This window comes from Aptenodytes patagonicus, chromosome 1 (assembly GCF_965638725.1).
Source record: "Aptenodytes patagonicus chromosome 1, bAptPat1.pri.cur, whole genome shotgun sequence".
Classification (NCBI taxonomy): Eukaryota; Metazoa; Chordata; class Aves; order Sphenisciformes; family Spheniscidae; genus Aptenodytes; species Aptenodytes patagonicus.
The window spans coordinates 112,565,326-112,586,866 of NC_134949.1; the positions used below are offsets into that span (position 1 = coordinate 112,565,326).

The 21,541-nt window shown below is 38.4% G+C and overlaps 1 protein-coding gene across 6 annotated transcripts in view; it reads left to right on the forward strand.

Annotated features, from left to right (window-relative positions):
* Nucleotides 1-21,541, forward strand: part of ROBO1 (roundabout guidance receptor 1) — a 777,783-nt gene that overhangs the window by 708,773 nt on the left and 47,469 nt on the right. For all 6 annotated transcript variants that reach the window (XM_076351850.1, XM_076351840.1, XM_076351865.1 and 3 more), the window contains 9 exons: nt 4,884-5,008; nt 6,951-7,122; nt 9,686-9,891; nt 11,318-11,399; nt 11,567-11,735; nt 11,834-12,000; nt 15,656-15,777; nt 18,236-18,467; nt 19,716-19,837. In XM_076351850.1, coding sequence (XP_076207965.1) covers nt 4,884-5,008; nt 6,951-7,122; nt 9,686-9,891; nt 11,318-11,399; nt 11,567-11,735; nt 11,834-12,000; nt 15,656-15,777; nt 18,236-18,467; nt 19,716-19,837 — 1,397 coding nt within the window. The remainder of the gene's footprint in view (nt 1-4,883; nt 5,009-6,950; nt 7,123-9,685; nt 9,892-11,317; nt 11,400-11,566; nt 11,736-11,833; nt 12,001-15,655; nt 15,778-18,235; nt 18,468-19,715; nt 19,838-21,541) is intronic.

The following is a 21,541-nucleotide window of genomic DNA, read 5'->3' on the forward strand; positions in this document are numbered from 1 at the left end:
TAATCTGGGCAGAATAATGCACGCTGATTTTCTCTTTGAGAAATACTGAATCCACACACTTAAAGAAGGCTAATGTACATCCAGAATACTTCCTTAAAATTGAAACTCAAATATTTGAAAAATGGTAATTTCAACTTCCTCTGTTTGGGATTATTTCCTAAAAAAAAAGTCTCTAATAACATAAACCCCAAATTCTCTATATGATCTGGTTTTGGTGCATTCAGTTGCAGCTTCCTGGCTTCAACATGATTCAAATTCCAATATTATATCTGATTCTCTTTCTGCTTCATTTTCATAATACACCTGGAATCCTCTGTATTTATTTGAACAGTACGCCAGTATTCCTCATACCTAATGAATGTTGGCAGGCTGGATATTATTAGTTTCCATGTGTTTTATCAGAGGATGGTGTATTGCAGGTGCTTACCTACTCGATATGAAAGTGTACCCCGCTGAACAATAGTGTTTTACTCTCAACATAAAGTGATAAGACCAAAACATTGAAGGGCTTGGTATTTGTAACATGCATTAAAAATTTTTATATTTTAGGACTTTTACTTTAATTATCTTACACCAACTACCCTTTTTTGATTGACTTTTTTGTTGGTATCTGTGTATATTTTTGAAATGCATGATTTTTACATTTTTATTTTCAACCTGTTCTTTCAATTAGTGATATGTGGTTGGAATGCTTTCTAACATGCCTTTCTTTTATAAGCAAAGTCAGCCTGCCAGGATCTGCGCCATTTCAAAGTTTATGAAAATTTTCAACTGTGGTTGAATGATAATTTAATATTAGATAATTTACCACTAACAATTTCTGTTAAAAAATCTAATATTTTCCATAAATCTCTGGTGTTGAATATTTTAGTGAAATTGAGGTTGGCGGGGGAAGAAAAGGGTTAAGGATCTTTTCAAATTAATTTTAATTGTAGTTTAGTTTGCATTTGCAGTTTAATAGTGAGTATTATGACCTTGATACAGCGATCTTATACTAAAGAGATTGGTGTGTGGGCTAAATGCCTCAGCATGTTATTATTTTTTTAATAAACATCCTTTGTAATAACTATTAGCCTCAGAAAAGTATTTTCCATTGGCAGATGTTTGGATGCTTTAGAAAGGGTGTAAATGTCACTGTTCCATTTCAGCAATGTTGCAGATTGATATTTTCTAGAGATTTCAAGTTAATTTTACCATGGAAAGCTCTTGATGAGAGAAATAATGATAATATGAAAAAAAAATTCACTCAAGGTTACACAACAGTTCACTGGAAAGGCTTGGAGTAGAACTGAGGTTGCCTGACCATTATTTCAGTCTGTTACCCATTTTCCTCTACAGCCTGCTTTCAGCATTTGATAGAGACTTCTGCTTAAAAATCAAATAAAAAATATGTGGTTTAACATTTTAAACCTGTTTTTCATATATCAGAATATATGTGTGCTTTCTAAGGTCCTTACCAAGGGTCCTTTTTATTTATTTATTTTTTAATTTTGCTTTATTCTTTGCTTTGTTTCATGTCTATTCAATTTTATTTATTCCATGTTTTCTTTTTGTTTTGTTTTTGTTTTTAGTTGTGTCTGGTAAGTTGAAATTTTATTGGCCATCTTCTAGTCATCGTATCAGTGTGACGGGAACTTCTCCTCCCTTTCCCATCCATCCCCTTCCATGTCCTTCAACCAGTCAGCTCCCATCTTTTACTTGTTATTGGCAAGACACATCGCACAGAATAAATTCTGCATGAAGTATGGGTAACTTAATGGCAAAGAGAAAGGTAATGGGTTGCTAACTTTCTGTCTGTTTTTACGTGATGTAACGAGTCAAATCCTAATACCTTCTTTCCTCCACTGCATTAGTTGAACTTCAGTGTTATATAAAAAAATATTTTTGTTTTAAAGGTCTCAAGGATAGAAGTTGTTCTTTCCTTAAGTGGATTATTATTTCAGCATCTTTTACAGTATATTCATCGCATACCACACGTATGTGACCCAAGGTGTGAAAGCAAACTGAAGTTAAAAAAAGACAGTGAAAATGCTTGCAGTACAGTGAACATCAAATGGAGTTTAATAACAAAGTTTCACTTAACCCTGTTTTAGTTCTTCTGACATTGATGCTAATAGGATTTTTATTATTTACCTTAATGGTAATAGATTTAGAATAATACACATACAAATAATACGCATATATTTTTAGAATAATATACATACAAAATACATACTTAGAATAATATCTAGAGAAACATATACCTATTTACATTTTATAAATTCTACCACGGTTACCTGAAAGACTGAATTTCCCCTCATTTTTTGTGTTCAGTAGTCCCTGAACGGTCATTTTCAGGTACTAGAATCACAAGCATTCAGCTGTTTCTCTGGTGGTCAGAACCATTTTAATCTCTTTATAGCTGTACCTATTCTCAAGTTTAGCAAAATCTGAAACCTCAGAAATCCTGTGCACTAACACAGTATTTAGAAACCCTCAGTTCTATTTTGTGTGGCATTGTGTCACAGACCAGTACAGAACCAGCCAAGCCCTAAATTGAACTCTATGCTAAATTTATTCTTGTTATTAGAATCCAACAGCATAACAAAGGTGCTTCACCCTTATCTCCATTTTCCCCGTCATACCTTACAACCCTGTGGCAAACCCCCAACAGTTTCACCTTCCATTCTAAATTAAACATGCTGTCACGTCAAAGTCTTCCCACATCTTCTTCCAAGGTATTGATTGGACGTTTCAGAGCTAGATGTCGTGAAGTCTGCTAATTACTGTAGGTCAATCTCACCTTCACTTTGGGTAGTTTCTTATCTAAGGAAATTCTAGGAAAGGTAGCATTTTCATCCAACTGTAAATAATATGTTGTGCTTTAAAAATTCCTCCCAAAGCAGGAGGGTCATAGGAAGAGTATATTCTAATATGACCTCAATAGGGAGCAGAGACACAAGGCATGAGGAACAGATAACTGAAAGCATTGGCCCACAGGAACACTGAAAGCAGTTTTTTTTAGAGAGGACTTTTGAGTGTTATTGAATTCATTCTAGATAAAGCCACAAATACTTGATGTTTATAAAACACATTGAGTGATATCTTTAAATTATATGATTCACACTCTTTTTAAAAAGGAAAATCTTGTAAATACAAAAATGTTTGAAAGGAAAAAATGTTGTGGTTTAACCCCAGTTGGCAACTAAGCACCACACAGCCACTCGCTCACCCTCCCCCCACCCCGGTGGGATGGGGGAGAGAATCAGAAGAGCAAAAGTAAGAAAACTCGTGGCTTGAGATAAGAACAGTTTAATACTTGAAATAATAGAATAATAATAATAACAACAACAACAATAATAAATTGTAATGGAAAGTAAAACAACGAGAGAGAGACAGACAGACAGACAGACAAAGGAAAAAAACCAAGTGATGCAACCGCTTACCACCTGCCGACTGATGCCCAGCCAGTCCCTGAGCAGCAATCACTGCCTCCCGGCCAACTCCCCCGGCTTATATACTGAGCATGACGTCACATGGTATGGAATGTCCCTGTGGCCAGTTGGGGTCAGCTGTCCTGGCTGTGCCCCCTCCCAGCTTCTTGTGCACCTCCAGCCTTCTCAGTCGGCAGAGCATGGGAAGCTGAAAAGTCCTTGACCAGTGTAAGCACTGCTTAGCAACAACTAAAACATCAGGGTGTTATCAACATTGTTCTCATGCTAAATCCAACACACAGCACTGTACCAGCTACTAGGAAGGAAATTAACTCTACCCCAGCCAAACCCAGGACACGCACCAAAAACATTTGAGTTATTACAGTCAGATTCAAAACATCCCCTTTATTCTCAACCCGAAGAAGAGGGAGAGCATAATTAGTTTTGGAGATGATCAGAAGGAATTGGAAATGAATAAGTAAATGGATTTTCATTTAATGCACATTTTTCAAGAAGTGAGAGTTAACAGCCTATAAAACAAGCTAGATTTTTTTTCTGTACTAGCCCCATCAAGATACCTAATGCTGTCGTCTGTGCTGATTTTTTTTTAATGTGACTGGCATGATTTTTTGACATCCTATTTACTACTGGATGAAGGGGTTGTTGAAGTCAGTATAAATCAAACGGTTTGGACAATGCTGGCAGTATTTATAATGTTAGGCTGAGCAGATGTTTCAAATTTGCCTTCATTTGCATATATATTTTGTTTGAACATGCCCTCGCCTGTGTAAATGAGGAAGACATTTAGCTCTGCTATTCCTTTAAATTCATTCCTCTTCAGTAATTGGACTGAAGATTTTAAATGGTTATAATTTGTTCAATAGTATTTCTGGGGCTTTTGACTTTAAATTTTTCTGAGACCCCAACTACATCAGAAGTCTCTTATATAAGCAATTAAGGGCTTTTTCTCTCCCCAGCTTTCCTAAATCAAAGATGACGACTTTTGTGCATGTAAGCCTGAATTCATTGTTACTCAACAGTGTTTATTGCCGCCCTTGACAAAGTGTGGCCTGTGGGCCAGTTGTCCCTCAAAGATTTCTCCATTCTGACTTGTAGCCATACTCCTCCTTTAAAATCCAAATTGTAACAGATTTGTTCATATTGGTGACTGTTGCTCTGCAAGTTGTCTCATTAAGTCGGTGGGACTTACTTGCTGGTATAAGTGGTCAGTAATAAAAGCACATGATGCACAGTCAGAGTTTTAATTGTGAGGTCCAGCAACAGAAAAGATGATCTGAGTGATGCTGAAGCTGTGGCTATTGGAGACTGATGTGTCTTCGTGCTGCCCCTCCTCATTAAAGAAACTTAACTATTGTTTTACACCATTTAAAGTCAGTAGGCAAATTGTGCTTTCAAATAGGCTAACTTTGGTCTCCTGATAGTAGTATGATTTATTTGTTTTCCTTTCAGAGCCTCCACAGTTTGTTGTGAAGCCTCGAGATCAGGTAGCTGCACTGGGGAGAACAGTGACTTTCCAGTGTGAAGCAACTGGAAACCCTCAGCCAGCCATCTTTTGGAGGAGAGAGGGAAGTCAGGTAAAAAAGCCTTTCTGTCCCTTCCTCCTGGCAGTTTCTTGAAGAGATGATGTCACATGAGAGAAAAATACTTTAATTATTGTTTTAAAGACATGGAAAATAGGTCTAGAGCTTGGAGACGCTGGATATTTCTTCTCTACTTCTAAGTCACATGCATGCTAGGTGATGTCAGCCTTATTAGAAAGGATATCTATGTTTTGCTCAATCTCCCGTTTTCTCCATGAATGTAAAAATAAATCTATGAAACAACTGGAAACATTCCGTGCTTCACTACTATGAAAATCTTTTCCAGCTAACAGGGAGAACTTTTAAGAGATGAAGAGATGACTAATGCTGAAGGTTGTTTGAACTCCCAAACACTCCCAAATTTTCAGAAAGTTTGACTCTGGGTTTATGGCGCAGCTATTAGTTTGCCATGTGTTTGTGTGTGTCTGGCAAACTAAACCATTTGCTGAATTGATCTGCATCACCGCATGGGTAGGACTCTAGTTTGGGGCTAATGAGATCTACTTTCCCACTCAGTCAGTTGGCTGACAGGTCATACCTGAAGAGGTCACTTTTTCTACCAGCTTCCTTGTTTGAATGGGAGGGAAAAATATTTTCAGCTTCTTTGTAAAGGATCTTGAAAGCTAGTGGGTGAAACACAATATAGCGCAGCTAGAGAATCACAGTTTTCTTTCAGAGTCATCTTTTGAAGGAGGGATGTGACACAAAGTATTCTTCATTGGAAGGAAAGAAGGAATATGGGATTCTGGTTTTCCTGTGAATGAAGGAATGAATGGTGCAATAGCATATGACAGGGTTCTTCGTGTTACAAAACGACAGGCCAGAGAAATTGAGAACACTTAGAGATTGGCTTCTTTACCCCATTTGCAACATTTCTGTCTAAATACCTAAGTACAAGTAGACTGCTAGCCAAATTTAGATGACAATCTTCAGTGGTATAAGTACACCAGTATATTATGTTTATATTTTTGTATGACCTGGATTTTGGGGGGGGGGAGGGGGGGGGCAAGTGTTGTCTAGTATGTAATTTTTCTGGCTCATTTTTGACTCTGCTGAGCGGTGACCGCTTGTGATGATTGAGGGAACTGGAGAAGGAGATCGATGAATAGGGTTTGCTAATACTGAAGTAGAGGATGTTGTGTCCCATTCCTTTGGATGATTTTTGGAAATGCAAAATGTAGTTAGGCGAGAGAGCAAGATAAAAAATAGCCTCTGTGACCTTAAAGTATTCTCATTCACAAATTGTTCAGCCAGAGGTAGAAATTCGGAATCAGTATTTAGTGTAAGGGACTTGTATTATTTTGATTGCAGTTCTGATTTTTGACCACTGTTGGTAAATACTATGTACTTCATACCAAAACCATCTAAGTAGAAACGGGCGTAGCATTTAATTCTGTATTATAGGACTTGCTATAGAACACAAAAACTATGATTAGAGAGACCTAAACAGCATCTCTTTTTAAAAAAAACTCCTCCATTCTTAGGAAGGTGAAAGTTAAAATATAAATAAGTAAACCAACATCTGCATTTAAATGAAATAAATAGAATGCCCTGGAGTAGGTTCTAAAAAAGGATGTTAAAGCAAATTACTTAGGTTCACCACAGGTGCTTGCACCATTATGGTATCTGTACATATCATATCTTCGCTAGTGCCTGTTAAACTTTGTGTAAAGCCCAACATTGACCATAGAGGGTGTCAGAGCAATCCCAAAAGACTTACACGGTCATATGTGCATATCTGCACCTATTTTAGCACAAAAAATCCTATAAAAGCTATTCACATTGTGGTATAGACCTGCTTAAGATATGAAAAGCAGAATGTTTTATGTATAGTGTGAAAAGATTAATTTGTTTAGATATATTAAAGTTAAGATTATTGATGTTTGAATTTATTTAACCCCTTTTTTCCCCACTTTCTTTTCTATACATCTGGTAGAATCTGCTTTTCTCATACCAGCCACCTCAGTCATCCAGCCGATTTTCAGTTTCCCAGACAGGAGACCTCACTATCACCAATGTCCAGAGATCTGATGTTGGGTACTATATCTGCCAGACTTTAAATGTTGCAGGAAGTATCATAACAAAAGCCTACTTGGAGGTTACTGATGGTAATGATACCTTTATTTTATCATTTCCAAGTTTTTATTTTTATTTGAACACAGCAGTGGGATGATATGACACTACTTTGAAACCTGCTTTGCATAAATGTGGATTGCATGTGTCTTTGAACATAAAAATCCTGTTTTGGCCATCTCTGTGAGGGGTTTAAAACTTTGGATATTGTGTAACACTATTGCCATTTTGTATTTAGTAAGTATACTTCAGTTTATGGATTTTTGTCAGATCTGCCAGATAAATTCTGGCTCTTTTTTAGCTTCCCCCACTAGATTTAGTTTACTTGCAGATTGCTTGCTGCCTAGCTCTTTATCCCTATTATTGTGTGTCCGTTTGCTTAGCATCTCCATTTACCTGTTTTTTCCCTGTTTTTTAATATTGCAGTATAGCAAGGAAAAAACCTCAACCTATATGGAAGTCAGTAGAATAACATACAAATGAATGTTATTATACATTCCTTTTTAGGAGCAGTTGGGAAAAAAATTAAGATGAAAAAGCTACAGGGAGCATTACTGCAAGCAGTAATATATGCTGATGTGAGGCTAATTTGCCAATTATCAGAAACACTGCATATTTTTAATAGCAAAGATACACAGGAAAAAAAATAATCTTAGTACTTATGGAAGAAGAGGATAAGTGCAGTCTGTGGAGAGACTTTGAGGGGAGGGAAGCTGTTGTCTGAGAAGAGTTTCCATAAACTAGGCCTTTGCCCTATAGAAAACATAGAAATAATGCAGAACTAGAAATATGCAGTGAACCTGGAGAATAGAATTGTTTATTTGCACCCACCGGATTGAGATTGTTTGGAGGAATAGGACTGCATCCTTTCTGGTTTCTCACAAGCGGTAAGCCACATTTCTTAATCCACTTTTATCCATTTTTCATTTGGGAGAAGGCCATGGCAAGGTGAGAAATAAATTTTAAAAAGAAAATGAAGAAAATTAAGTTTTTCTGTTAATGACCTATGCCGTCTGAACTTGGGAAAAATCAAATCAGTTTAAATATATTTCCTTTACTATGACTATGTTCTCCGGATTGATCTGATGGGTAGTTGTTTTGTATAATGTCTTGGGACAATATTTTTTTGATACTTTTATAAAAGTGAAGGCAGGATATGCAGAATGATGCCCTGGTATTCCTAAAGGTAATAGAAGTTGCCATCAACTTCGGTGGCACTTAAATTAGCCATGGATTTCAGTGGCATTAGATTTCTCCTGTAGAGCATAGATCGGTCAGCCTCTTACCATTGACAACTGCAAAGCTCTTTACAAACTTGTCAAAGTCAAATACAAACTATAAGTGAGCTTATTTTGACTGTCTCTGCAGAGAAAGATACTAATGGCCTCGCGGTGCATTGCAGTGCATTGCAACAGGTTGGGACAAGTAACGGATGAATTATGCAGTTGAAAACACGGAGTGTCATTTGAACATGCAAATGAAATTACGGGAGTTGGAATTTAGCCAAAAAAAGCAATACTAACACCCTGTCTGTTGTTACGAAAAGTAATTTAGAAATATCTGATGTTCGCAAATTATCAGAACTTCAGGTTTATATTTCAGCTACCCAAACCAGTTTTTAAGTTACATGAGTTACATGACACTGTTGAACAGATTTATGTCATTTAAAATTGTGGCTATTTTCAGATCATCAGTCCACATCATGGTGCATGGTACAGGTAGAGGAGGTCACTGACACACAATAAGATAGCTTTTACCTCTTTTTTTTGATTATCCATTGGATAATGGAAAAAAAAACTCATGTGGACAACGATTCTTTTTTCTGTGAATACTGAGACTGCTTTATACCTTTCTGTGCACAGTTATTAAATAACCCATCAATAACATTTAATTTTGATTGTGTGAAAGATGCATTAAAATTGATACAAACACACTGTGGGATTCTCTTTGTGACTTTGAAGTCGTATTGACAGATTAAGCCATCGTAGAACTAAAAGAAACTACTGGAAAAATATTTCTTAGTTGAAAATTTTTAATATGGTCCTATTCATTAGCTTTGTGCTTACTTTACCCTGCTGCGAGGCATCTCCCAAATAGGAAACAGCACCAAGATGAGTTGATGGTACACAATAAATTTTTTTTAAGAAGTACATATTTGCCAGGTTATCCTCTGCCTGCCTACCTCCTTTTTCTCATGTCTTTGAATGCTGAAAGTATGAATCCTGTTACACAGGCCTGCTACGTGGTAGAAGATGAACAAGGTGCAATCTGTGCCTTGACAAAGAATTTGGGAAGTCCTTTCTCATTCCATTATCACTTTATAAAGACATTGGAATTAGAGAATGCCTAGCAGATACCACTATGTAATATGTATTGCTGCTTTACTTTCTGAAAATACTGTGTTGCATATCATTTCAAAATTCTGTAGTTGTGCATCATTAGAACGCACCCTGCCCTGAATAATGCATACCTCCAACTTTAATTACTTGTTTAATTATCTTTAGTTTGTTTCAAAGCCTCAAGCAACTGCTGTTGCTTAGATGATTAGAAAATTGCTTCCAGTTGCAGAAATCTCTTTCCTGTTGTTTCTTCTGGCAGTGATTGCAGACCGGCCTCCCCCTGTCATTCGACAGGGTCCTGTGAATCAGACTGTAGCTGTAGATGGCACTTTAGTACTGAACTGCGTGGCCACAGGCACTTTAATGCCCACTATCCTCTGGAAGAAGGATGGGATCCTCATTTCTACCCAGGACTCTCGCATCAAGCAGTTGGAGACAGGAGCATTACAGATCCGATATGCCAAGGTAGCTTGAACTGGCAAACGGGTTTTCTTGTTGTTTGTTTCACTTTGGTTTTTTCACCTTCAGGCACTTTTGATGTAGTAAATCCTACATTTAGAATTAATGAAATGTTAAATAAATGTCTTACAATATTTGATACTTCGTGCTTTCAGATAGTTCATTCTTTATGCTTAACACCTTGGCTTATTCTGCCTAGGGCACGTTATTTCTGATTTCATAAGGAAAAATGCTTTTAAGAGGTATTAATTAAAGGAATTATATGTTACTTAAAACGTGAAGGGGAAAGCAAAACTTGTATTTCAGTAGGACGAATACTTAAATTATTTGGGCTTTAGCACTAAGAGATTAAAATGAAGTAATTATTTCAAATGTTTATGAAGAAAACCTTTGTTTAGCATACTGCAGTAATAAAGCCATGTACACAGCTTTTTCAAAACAGTTTTTAAAGTTTAAATATATTCACTCGACAGTGTAAACATAGCTTAAAATGGTTAACCACCTGTCAAATACCTGGTTTCCTCAGGGAATTACAGCAAGTACCTGGTCAGTATTGCTGGTCACGCCTCGCACGCTGTAAAATTTTTTAAAACGTTGTTAGTTTTAGCATACTGGCTATTCTCTGCTATCTTTTCTGTGGTTTGAAATGTAGTAATTTTTTAAAAGTAGGCTGTATACATCACTTTACTATGTTCCCTAGAGTTGCCCTGTTACCAATTACAAGTTACACTGGCTTAGAGTTTGAACCTCTGATTTTTGAGCACTTCCGTTCAGCTCATCTGCTGAGGCTGGGACCTTAGGAGGATAGCATTTCTTTTGGGGGGGAAAAAGAAACTCTTTTGAAATGTGATTAAGTCACATATGGACAAATAATCCAACATTCAGAACTGGATGAGAATAGCATATGGAGATTCCTTTTTGGGTCTGCTGTAGAGTGAAATTTATACTAACACAGGGAACCCCATATGTACAAGGCCCTGTGCAATATTTAAGCTTTGTTTTAATGATGACATGCTCTCCAGTGCTGCAGTCCAGACAAATCCCTGGGCATTATTTAGGCAGAAGGTTGACAGTTGCATGGGGTCTTGTCATCTGAGTTCCTCCTCAATTTATTTGTTAGGACCTCTGCAGAATAAGGAATAAATGCTACAAGAATTGGCCTTCAGTTTGTTCATTACAGAATAGGTAACATTAAATTAGAATCTGCAGTTTTTCCAATTCTTTAGCGAATGCTCAGAAATAAGTATCCATTTTCATTTTGCAGCACACAAAATCATAACTTCTAATGGAAGAAGTTTCTGGTTCAAAGTTTTTGCAGCCTAATACATTTATCCATATTCATGGGGGAACAGAGAGAGCTGTAATTACTTTTCTAGCCCACTGAGTGCCTGATTGTTTCAAATATTTATTCTTCTTCTCTTTTCCCACTCAGCTGGGTGACACTGGTCGGTACACCTGCATTGCTTCAACCCCAAGTGGCGAAGCTACATGGAGTGCATACATAGAGGTCCAAGGTAAATCAATTAGGGTTTCTCTGCGTGGAGAAAATACATAAAGGAAAATCAGAAACTGAAATGCAGAAGTTATCTGACTCTGTCATAAATTGCCAGTGCAGATGTGAACAGCATTTAGCTTACAGCTGCTTCCTGTCTATACTCAGCGTTTTTCTCTCCTTTGTTAGAGTTTGGAGTCCCAGTGCAGCCACCAAGACCCACTGACCCAAACTTGATTCCTAGCGCTCCATCAAAACCCGAGGTTACAGATGTCAGCAGAAATACAGTAACATTGTCATGGCAACCTAATTTGAATTCAGGTGCAACACCAACCTCTTACATAATTGAGGCCTTCAGGTATATGAGTCTCGTGATCTTGCTGTACTTATGCTTATATACAAGATGTTGTTAAAGAAGCACGTGCTAACCTGCTCTTGCGTGTGTTTTATCCTTAGCCATGCATCTGGTAGCAGCTGGCAAACTGTAGCTGAAAATGTGAAAACAGAGAGTTTTGCAGTTAAAGGGCTAAAACCTAATGCAATCTATCTATTCCTTGTGAGGGCAGCTAATGCATATGGACTAAGTGACCCAAGCCAAATATCTGATCCAGTGAAAACTCAAGGTAAGCTTTTGATTCTGGACATTTTAGGTGTCCACAGTGGCTGTCACAAGTTGAGCAATAGCAGATGCAGGAATTATGGTAGCTTTCGACTGTCTGCCTATCCTGGCTATAATATATACTAGGTAGTAAAATACAGCGTTTAAACCTGCATTTCTCTATAACATAGACTCTGAAAGCTGCTTAGACAGCATATTGCATTGCCTAAGGGAACCCTAGTATCTCTTATCCGAAGATAGTTACATCTTGCAGAATAGCTCTTGTTAGCAACAACAGTAATCTCTGATTTTTTTAAGTTATCATGCAAATCTTCAAATTCCGTGGAAATGGTATTATTATGTCCAGTGAATCAAATGAGGCTTAAGACTGAGACAGAGAGAAAAACAGCAAATAATCTAAGTTGGTTTCTGCTGCATTAGGAAAGAGAGAAGTTTAAAATTAGAAGGAATTGGGCATCATGAGCCAGTAAAGAAGAGGTTTTGGCAATATATTAAAAGTCTTTCAATAGTACAGCTGTTGAAAGTAAAATAGTAGGGAAGAGAGACAATGCTTACAGATAGCCAAGTGGAAGAAAAGGCTGGGTAGTAGTGGATGAAGGAGTCATCCACTGACTCCAGCTAGGACTGAAGTCCAGCTATGGACTGAATCTGGCTATGTAAAATTTAAAATAACTTTGTGTTCACTGTAGAAAATAAATGACACTTATGATGGTGTACAGGGAATAATGCATTGCAACTTTGCAGCCTGCATTTTTCCAGTAGGAATACTTACATTCTTAAGAAGGGAAAAACTGGACATACTCTTTTTCAAAGTAAAAGTGATAGAGATCACCTTTCTTTTTTTCCTGCTTTTCCTACTTACTGGCGAAACTGACCCATTGACTTTTTAAGAATACCTGTGTTGTATGTTTGTTTCCTTGTATGCATAAGTAAGTACATGTTTGTTTTTGAAAGGAAGTTCCTTAAAGGAAACAAAGCATTTTCCTTTGGTGACTTTTCATTTTTTCTGACGTTGGTCTGAAAGCAAGTCTTTCTCATCTCCCCTGGGGAGTGAACAATTTCACATTGCTGTCCTTTGTTATTATGCATTTCTCCTGATGGATGACAATTTCTATGGATATATATAGACAGCAGAGTCACAGCCACATGGAAAATAGGGATTGCACGGGTTCCAAAGTCTGTTACCAAGGAGAGATTTAGTAACCTTTTAGTGATTTCTGTATTCCTGGGAACAGGGCAACATGTGTTACTATGAGGGCAGGCCGCAGTGTTCTGCACGAGTCCGTTTTTCACACAGTGTAGTTTCATTCCTAGAGATGAGATGAGGTATGGGGTCTGAATGTCCCAAAGGAACTGCTCACTGACTCTGATAAACAGCGAATGAGGCAGTGTTCTGTTCACTCAACAGAACTGAATGGTTTATAATGGCATGGAAAAGCTTCACTGTCCTCTGGGCATCTAGTAGAGCTGAAAACCTGAGAACCACACGATGCCTGAGTGAAAATAACAACCAATAGATAAAAAATTCATCAATAGTAAGAAATGTAATCAAGTGTCAAGTTCTTTAAAGCAGTTCCACTCTTCTTCCAGTACCGTTTCAGTTTTGTGTAAGTTGTGGTCTAGCTAAGTAAGTTCAAAAATTTCCCAGTTCACTTTTGTCTAGAGGGTGGTATAGTCTTGTCCTAAATGCATGTCCAGACCAGGAACCTAACCTATCTTTATCTTTACACTTTACCAACATTAACAACAACATGCTTAGGTGTTCTCCCTGACAGTGCCTGTCTTGGAAGCTTGGAGCCGAAACAAGAACACACACATACTGTTGTATAGCACAGATGTGCAAATGGCTGAGCCTATTAATAGTTTGATTCATATTGTTGATGACTCATCTTCTATGACTAGCAAAGATAGAACTAATTATTCCACTGACTTTCCTGTTACATTTTAAGCAGGGTGATATTTAGGCAACTCTCCAACCAAAAGCGTCTATCTTTAATGCTTTCAAACTTTGAGGGGGAGGGAAATACTCTGATAAATGGACTGTTTGGCAGAGCATACTACATGTGGATACAGCCGTGACTCAGTGGAGGGTTTTTTGGTTTTGTTGTTTTGTTGTTATCAGCGTTCCTTGCTAAGAATCCAGATTTGTCACCCACTGACTGCACGCTAACCTCAGTTTGCTGCTTTAACGTTGAAGAAATCCCATCTTCTTGTAAATATATTGAGGAAACTATGATAAAAGTTAAAAGTGACATGGGCTTTGTATTCCGAAATGGGAACTATATTTCTGGGAAGAAACTTGTCCTCATGTCTTGTCCTAATGCAGTCTTGCAATGGTTTTATTATTACTTAGACAAGACCAAAAGCTGGTAAAATGAGAATACGACCACCATGCAAAAAGCATGCTTTACAACTGTTGCACTTGCATTTAATAAGTGTCTTCTATATCAGCATCAACTGTGCTATCCAAACCTCAGCTTTCAAGATAGTCTACACACCTACAGTGACATTACAGTCGTTGTAGTTGTACATATATATATACGCAATTTCTGTGTACTCTTCTCTTTGGCACTTCTTGTAAGCAGACAGGTATGGAAATTTCCAAGGTCTTCAGAGCACAGAACCCCTGAAGATTTCCTGATCTTGCTTTGTCACTAGTGGAGGTCAGGCAGGGAAGTAGTAGGCTGGAGTGAAGTTTATGTAATGCATTACTCTGTATCTGGAATTAATTTTAAAAAAAAAAAAAAGGAAAGGAATCACTACAAGTACTTTTCATGAATTTCCTAGTCTGTGATATTTAGCCATAGTCAGCATGGTATTTGTTTAAAATGAAGTGATCAAAGAGAGATAGATGAAATCAATACAGAAACTATGTTACTCTGCTGTCCATAGTACTTGTATATTTTAGACACCCTATTAGTGATTGCCCTATAAATTCTATACGTGTCTGACAGTCATTCCATTTCAGTTAAATAAGCTTTTCAAGGGCTCTGCATGCAGAAAATATGTGTTTCCATTGTACCATTGCGTGTTTTGAGAGGACTTTGTCCCTTCATGCGCATGAACAATTCTTTTAACTGTAAGATAGACCAAATGTCAGAAGAGCCAGACAGTACTCAGCTGTGCTCTGCCTCCTGTTCACAGAAGTCATTTGCCATCAGAGAAGCTGCAGCCACATGACTCATTTTTCTTTTCTTCAGTTGTTACATTTATTTTGTAATTAAAAACAGTAAGTTTGCCCGTGAATTTATCTGAAGATACAGCTTCTGCTTTTGCCGTTCTTTATAGGTTTCCTGGTCTCTTGGAATTTGCAGTGGGTAATAGAACGTTTTCTCCTCCCAGCAGGAAAGAATAAAGACATGCTGCTGTAGTCATTTACCAAAGACATCCCTGAGTGTGGTTTCTCTTTTTATGCAGCATTTCCCTCCTGTTTCTCTCTGTCGAAGAAAGTGCAGTGCATTGATTTGGTACTACCTAAGCATTGGTGATTTGCTCAGGAAAATATATCATGTAGTTTTTTCTTACATAATTGTGAAGTTCTTAGGGTAAACTTTATTGGGGATAGCATCATATATTTTATGATATATTCATTTGTATTTACATATACTTATTTTAACAAGCATATATACTTGTGAGAATGGAATCTTAAATTATTACAGATGTTCCACCAACAAGTCAAGGTGTGGATCACAAGCAGGTCCAGAGAGAACTAGGTGACGTGGTACTACATCTGCACAACCCTACTATCCTTTCTTCCTCCTCAATTGAAGTTCATTGGACTGTAAGTATAAATCTGTATCATGGAGGTGGTTATATATACTGCTGAATTGTACCGTTTGACTGCAGTGGAGTCACACTTCAAGAAGCTGTATAGTTTGTATGCTTGCAAATGTTTTTCTCTGGAATGAGTGCTACTTGGGCTTTGCTTTCCTACTTGATTAAATTTTGTCCCATTTTCACCATTTTATGTCTCCATAGAGAGTGCTGTTTACAATACGGTGAGAGTTTCAGAGTCCTCTGGAAGCTAAAGGACTGATCAAAGGCTTCTTAAGTCATATCATTTGAAGCTTTTGCACTGCTTTCAGTAGGAAGTGTATCAGTCCCCTAATGAGGTAACATGGGCACTTCCCTGTCTGTCAGTCACTAGTGGAGAGAAATACTGCATAATTCTGTTTGAAAGTGTTACCTCCATCCTACATGCATACTGAGAAACACACGCAAACCCATATAGCCTCATCTGAACCTGTCCTTTCCCACGGTGCTATGAGTACACACAGTACAGGGAGAAGAGATGAAAATGGCAAAGGGTTTTCAGATGGTGTGTTGACGTTGCTCTGGCGGGAGGAAGCGGGAAGTTGGCCGTGTGGAGGATATAGCAGAGGAAATGAGAGAGTGAGGAAACAATACCGTAGGAGTCCTGAAGCAAGGGGAATGGGAACATAGGTGAAAAAGATTCAAGTAAGCTTACAAGGCTGAGGCCCCAGTGAGAGAAAGGATTAGAAATGGCTTACTGTGGGAGACATTTGGCAATCAAGAGGTAGAAATGAAGAGAAAGAACAACATGGGAAACTGCAAGTACCAAGCAATGCGATAAGAAAATGTAATTAAGAGAAGAGCAGTTTTAAAATAGAATGCAGAATGAAGAAAAGATGGGGGATAATTACACCAGGTGCAGGAATAAATCCAAAGGGAGTGAGCTTTGAGGTCTTTTTAGGACTTCCATCTGAACATGTCAATATATTGGCAGGGACAGTGTAGGAGAGCACAGGGTGTAGCCCCTGCCATGCCGCAGCAGAACATTTTGAACAGGAACAAAAGGCGTTTTGACTTTGTAGAAGAGCCCTAGCCCAATGGAGTCCTGGTCCATGACCACGGCTCCTTGGTGCTGCAAGAGTACAAATAATACCTGCTGTGTTGCACAGTAATTACACTGTCACCTGCAGTACGGCCACCTGCAGCAGGCAATCTCCTGTTTTAACTAATAACGTTAAAACATCTTTGAGGTTCCTAGCACGATTTTGTTTGACCTTTACTTACAGAACAACCTTTTCCAGACGGGCATTTTTTGTCAGTCTCTTGGGTGGCCTGTGGCTTCTCTGCAATTTCAAAAATAAGCATTACCTCAGTTTCAGCTAACACATGCATTCTTTATGTGATTATTAAAAATGAAACGTGCTGCTTTTTGGAGTAAAATTGCAAGCAAACAGTTTTGTTATATCACCGTACGAGATTTTTGAAAATAGTGAAAATCTGATGCACTTTTAAATTTTTTTTTGTTGCTGTTATTGGACTTTCTTATTCATCAGAAATTGAAACTGGTAGTTAAATGATAGTGAATGCTCCACGAGAGATCACTTCTGTAAGATGGCTTTCTGTTTCAGGTATAGCCAAACACATTGAGTCCCACCCTCATTTACATTAAGATCTCTTTCTCCATACGTGTGATGTAAAATGACCTCAGTCTAAAAAGCACCCAGGACCACTGAGTATCATTTTGATCTGCTTTTCCTGGTCTCATCTGTGTTGCCATACTGAGTTTTATGAGCCTCTCCAGAGCCCTCTCAAAACAGCCCTTTCCCTCCAGCAGAGGAGCCTCCCACTGAGTGGGTGGACATGGAGGAAGCACTTGGACAAATCTGCCCTGTGACAGAGCCCAGCCTAATCACAGCGATGGAGATAGTGCCAGCTGGCTGCCCTTTCAATTCACTTTCTCCAGAAGGAAGCAGGCAGGAAGCGGTGCTCATTTCATGGATTTTGGGAGGCTTCCACACCCCGGGAGAGTTGGCAGGCTCTCTCTTTGATCTCCATGTTCGTCACCCTGAGTTGTGGAGCTGTAGATCCCCTGCCCTCGCCCTCCCCCCTTTCCCCATGTGCCCCCTGCCCTGCTGGATAGATTCAGGTGGGCAGAAGTCTGGCCTGTGCTGAGCTCCATCGCTCCACGGATGCAAAGGCTGTTAATTTCACGGAGCTGGGGCATATTATACAACTCCGTTATCCCCTTTTAATGGCTTCATAAATCCACGGAAATGAGCGCAGTTCTACCAGCATCAAACAGATTAATGCACTTGTGAATCAGGCCTGTAATTTGCTGTAATGCAAGGAGCCTTTATCTACTTTGGCAGTGTTGTTTGCTTTGAATAAAATGAACGGATAGTCCAAGGACCGTGCATAGTGTCACAGACATCATTCCTGGTTCATATTTGTTAAAGGATGTGTTGTGTGTTCTGCTGTCTTGCCAGGTGGACCAGCAGTCCCAGTATATTCAAGGATATAAGATTCTGTACCGGCCTACGCCAGCATCCTATGGAGAGTCAGAGTGGTTAATCTTTGAAGTGAGGACTCCAACCAAAAACAGCGTTATCATTCCCGAGCTGAAGAAAGGTGTAAACTACGAAATCAAGGCCCGCCCTTTTTTTAATGAATTTCAGGGAGCAGATAGCGAAGTGAAATTTGCAAAGACCCTGGAAGAAGGCAAGTAGGAGCCAGACTGTCTTCATCTTTCCTTTTTGAAGTAGTAGTCTGGCCTGCTTTCCTCTGATATGTTCATTATTTGATTTTGTTTGAAGTCTGTGCTGTTTGAGAACAGCAATCTGTGGCAGAGGAGGCTGTGTTGGACTGATCATTATGTGAATTGTTTGGTGACACAGAAGTAAATATTCAGAACCACGCGCGAGAGACAGAGAGAGAGGGATGTGCAAAAATCCCCTCCAACATACAATGGGAAATGCACTTTTTATCTTCACTGCAGTGTGCACTCCTCCCTGTTGAGTTCATGGTCTGGTCACAAGTGACTTCTGTCAGATTCAAGCACTTGCTAATCACTATCTTGAGTAGATAGCAGACACCACAGAAATCATCAAAGCGCTATAGCTGAGGGAATGGAAACCACATTTTTAGAAGGCTTTTATATCTGGATCAATCAGTAAGACAAAATGAAAAGATGAATGAGGGCAACAGATATAGTGGACTAAATTATGTGTTTCCATCTCATACGTGTGGTAAAAAGAGAAGGTTCATGAAGTTCTTCCTTTTGTTGCTGCTCAGGCGTAATGAGTATGCAAGGTGGCCAGTGCCTCTGAATAGGGATTTCAGTGCCTCTGTTGGGATGTGCAACCTTTCCCCTTCTCTTCCCTCCCCAGTAGAAATGCCGTGTAGCTCTGGTTTATTGCTGCGAGTGGTTCAAGAGGTGTGCTTAACTGCGTTCATCCTAAGCATCAGCTAAGCATCCAGTTTTTAGAAAGAAAACATAAATTATTATTATAAAGGTGTTAATATGAACGCATTCTGTCCTGGTTTTAATAAGTTTTGTATTACTCATTGTTATTTACACACTAGAGGAACTGCGATTTGGCATTCTCTTGGGGTCAGTTTATAGACTTTATTTTTCAAAACTGTTGATCCTGGGTGAGATGATTTGAGACCAATGAGGAATTCAGTGCTCGGGACTGTGACGTTCAGATAACGGCTATCTGAGTTTGGAGAGTCTGATGACGAGTGTGACTTTTCCTGTCCCACACAGCAAAAATGCAGCAGAACTCAGGAGCCTGGTTGCAGGTTCACATCACTTTCCTTCTGTATCATTTTATCTTGTGGGCCCTCAATGAAGGGTGGGGCATAAAAGAATGCATTTCTGTGGCCCAGAAACCATCTTCCTCTTAAAAAAGCTCACTTCTGCCTGTGACGAACTTAACCGTTCAATCCTTCTTTCCAAACAAACAGCTCCTAGTGCTCCACCTCAGAGTGTTTCAGTAACTAAGAACGATGGGAACGGGACGGCAATTGTGGTCACCTGGCAGCCGCCCCCCGAGGACAACCAGAACGGGATGGTTCAGGAATATAAGGTACTGCTGGCATGCCTTGATCCCCTGGCAGAGGGGGTATTGGCCAGGTAGTGACAGATTAGGTTGTTCGTGGATGCTTGGCTCCATCTACTGGTTAGTCAGAGCAAATGAGCTAGAAAATCACTTTGACTCAAATTCCATATTTAGTAATTCTGTATAGATGGTAGAAGGCAATTAAAACAGCCTCCATAAATCAAAGCAAAGGATCAACACTCTTAATTAAAACAACTACCTTCTTGCCTTCATTATAACTTGAGAAATGCGCACACAAGTAGCGGGGGAACCATACCTGTTTGAGAACCGTTTTGTGACTCAAAGACATCAGCCGAGGTAGTAAATATAAACAGGCTTAATGATTTGAAAAGCTCAGCGACGGTAATTAACAGTGTTAAGATCTGAGTAAATTATGCATAACTGGGTAGTTAAAACAAATGGAAAACTTTCACGTAAAGAACGCACTTGTATGGTAATAAATGTATTTAGTGTATAGAAATTTTCTTTCACACAAACACTGTCCTCATCATGCTATTTAATTTTTAACAAATTGTAAATACATTATAAAATATTTATTATTCGATGTTTGTTTAGCAAAATACACTGCATTTATTTTCAGTTCAAATTGTTTTGCGATAATTTACATAGCAAAGTAAATGAAGCTTATTTTTGCTAAGCAAGCTACAGACGTTTTAAATGTCTAGTTGTGGATATCAAGTAAGCTTTATAGCCACGGAGAGGCGGGATCTTTGGTTTCAGTCTCCTGCAAATGCGCATTACTGAGAAAATTTTTCAAATGAGAATGTCTCGGCTTTTTTTCAGGTTAAAACATTGTGCTATAGACATATATTCCTAGCCATCAAAACTCATTCTGCTATTTTTTTTTCCTCAGCAGAAATGGGAAAGGGAAAAGATCGCTAAGCTTCATGGTCAATTTAGAATAATAAAACACCTTTCAAAACCTGGTCAACGGGTAAAAAAATCAGTTTATGGCTTAGTTTCAGATATATAATGTAATTGGAAAAAAAAATACTTGCAAAGTTATTTTATTTAAAAACAGACCTTGAGCAGAAGAAATAGATTTCCATCAAGAAACTGCATCAGAGGAATGTTAAGCTTGTAAGGACAAAACAATAAAAGTCAGGATATTCACATTTCCGAGTGGCTATAATACCTAACATACCTCCTAGCATTCGGAAGTAATAGGCTATCAGGTGTAGGAGCAAGCGTCTTGTAGTGCTTCTGTAGCAGTAGATGGCACGCTGGCATGTTTCACATCTACATTTATTGCGTGGATGCCATTATTTTCCTTTGTGCTTTTCACCATGGACAGAAAACAGGCACAATGAATATATATGTAATTGCTATTTAAGTTGCTATATGTAATTAATATTTTTGTCTAAAAACTAAACAAATGCAGAACCAGTGATTTAAGATTAAGAACTAATAACAAGAAAAACACAAATAGAAGTCTTGTCATATTTTCTCTTTTTTCTTTCCTCTTTCTTTTTCTATCTCCTATGTTTTCTCCCAGAAAAAAAGGCACGCATATGTGGGGGAATTTGTTGTTTTCACAGCGACTCAGATCTAAGGCAAGAGTGTACCTACTTTAATTAAAGGGTAAAATAAATAGGAAGGAGGATACCATCTTAATTGAAGAAGTGTCAGTAGCACACGCAAAAAGCCAGAAATTCAAATCACAGCAGAAGT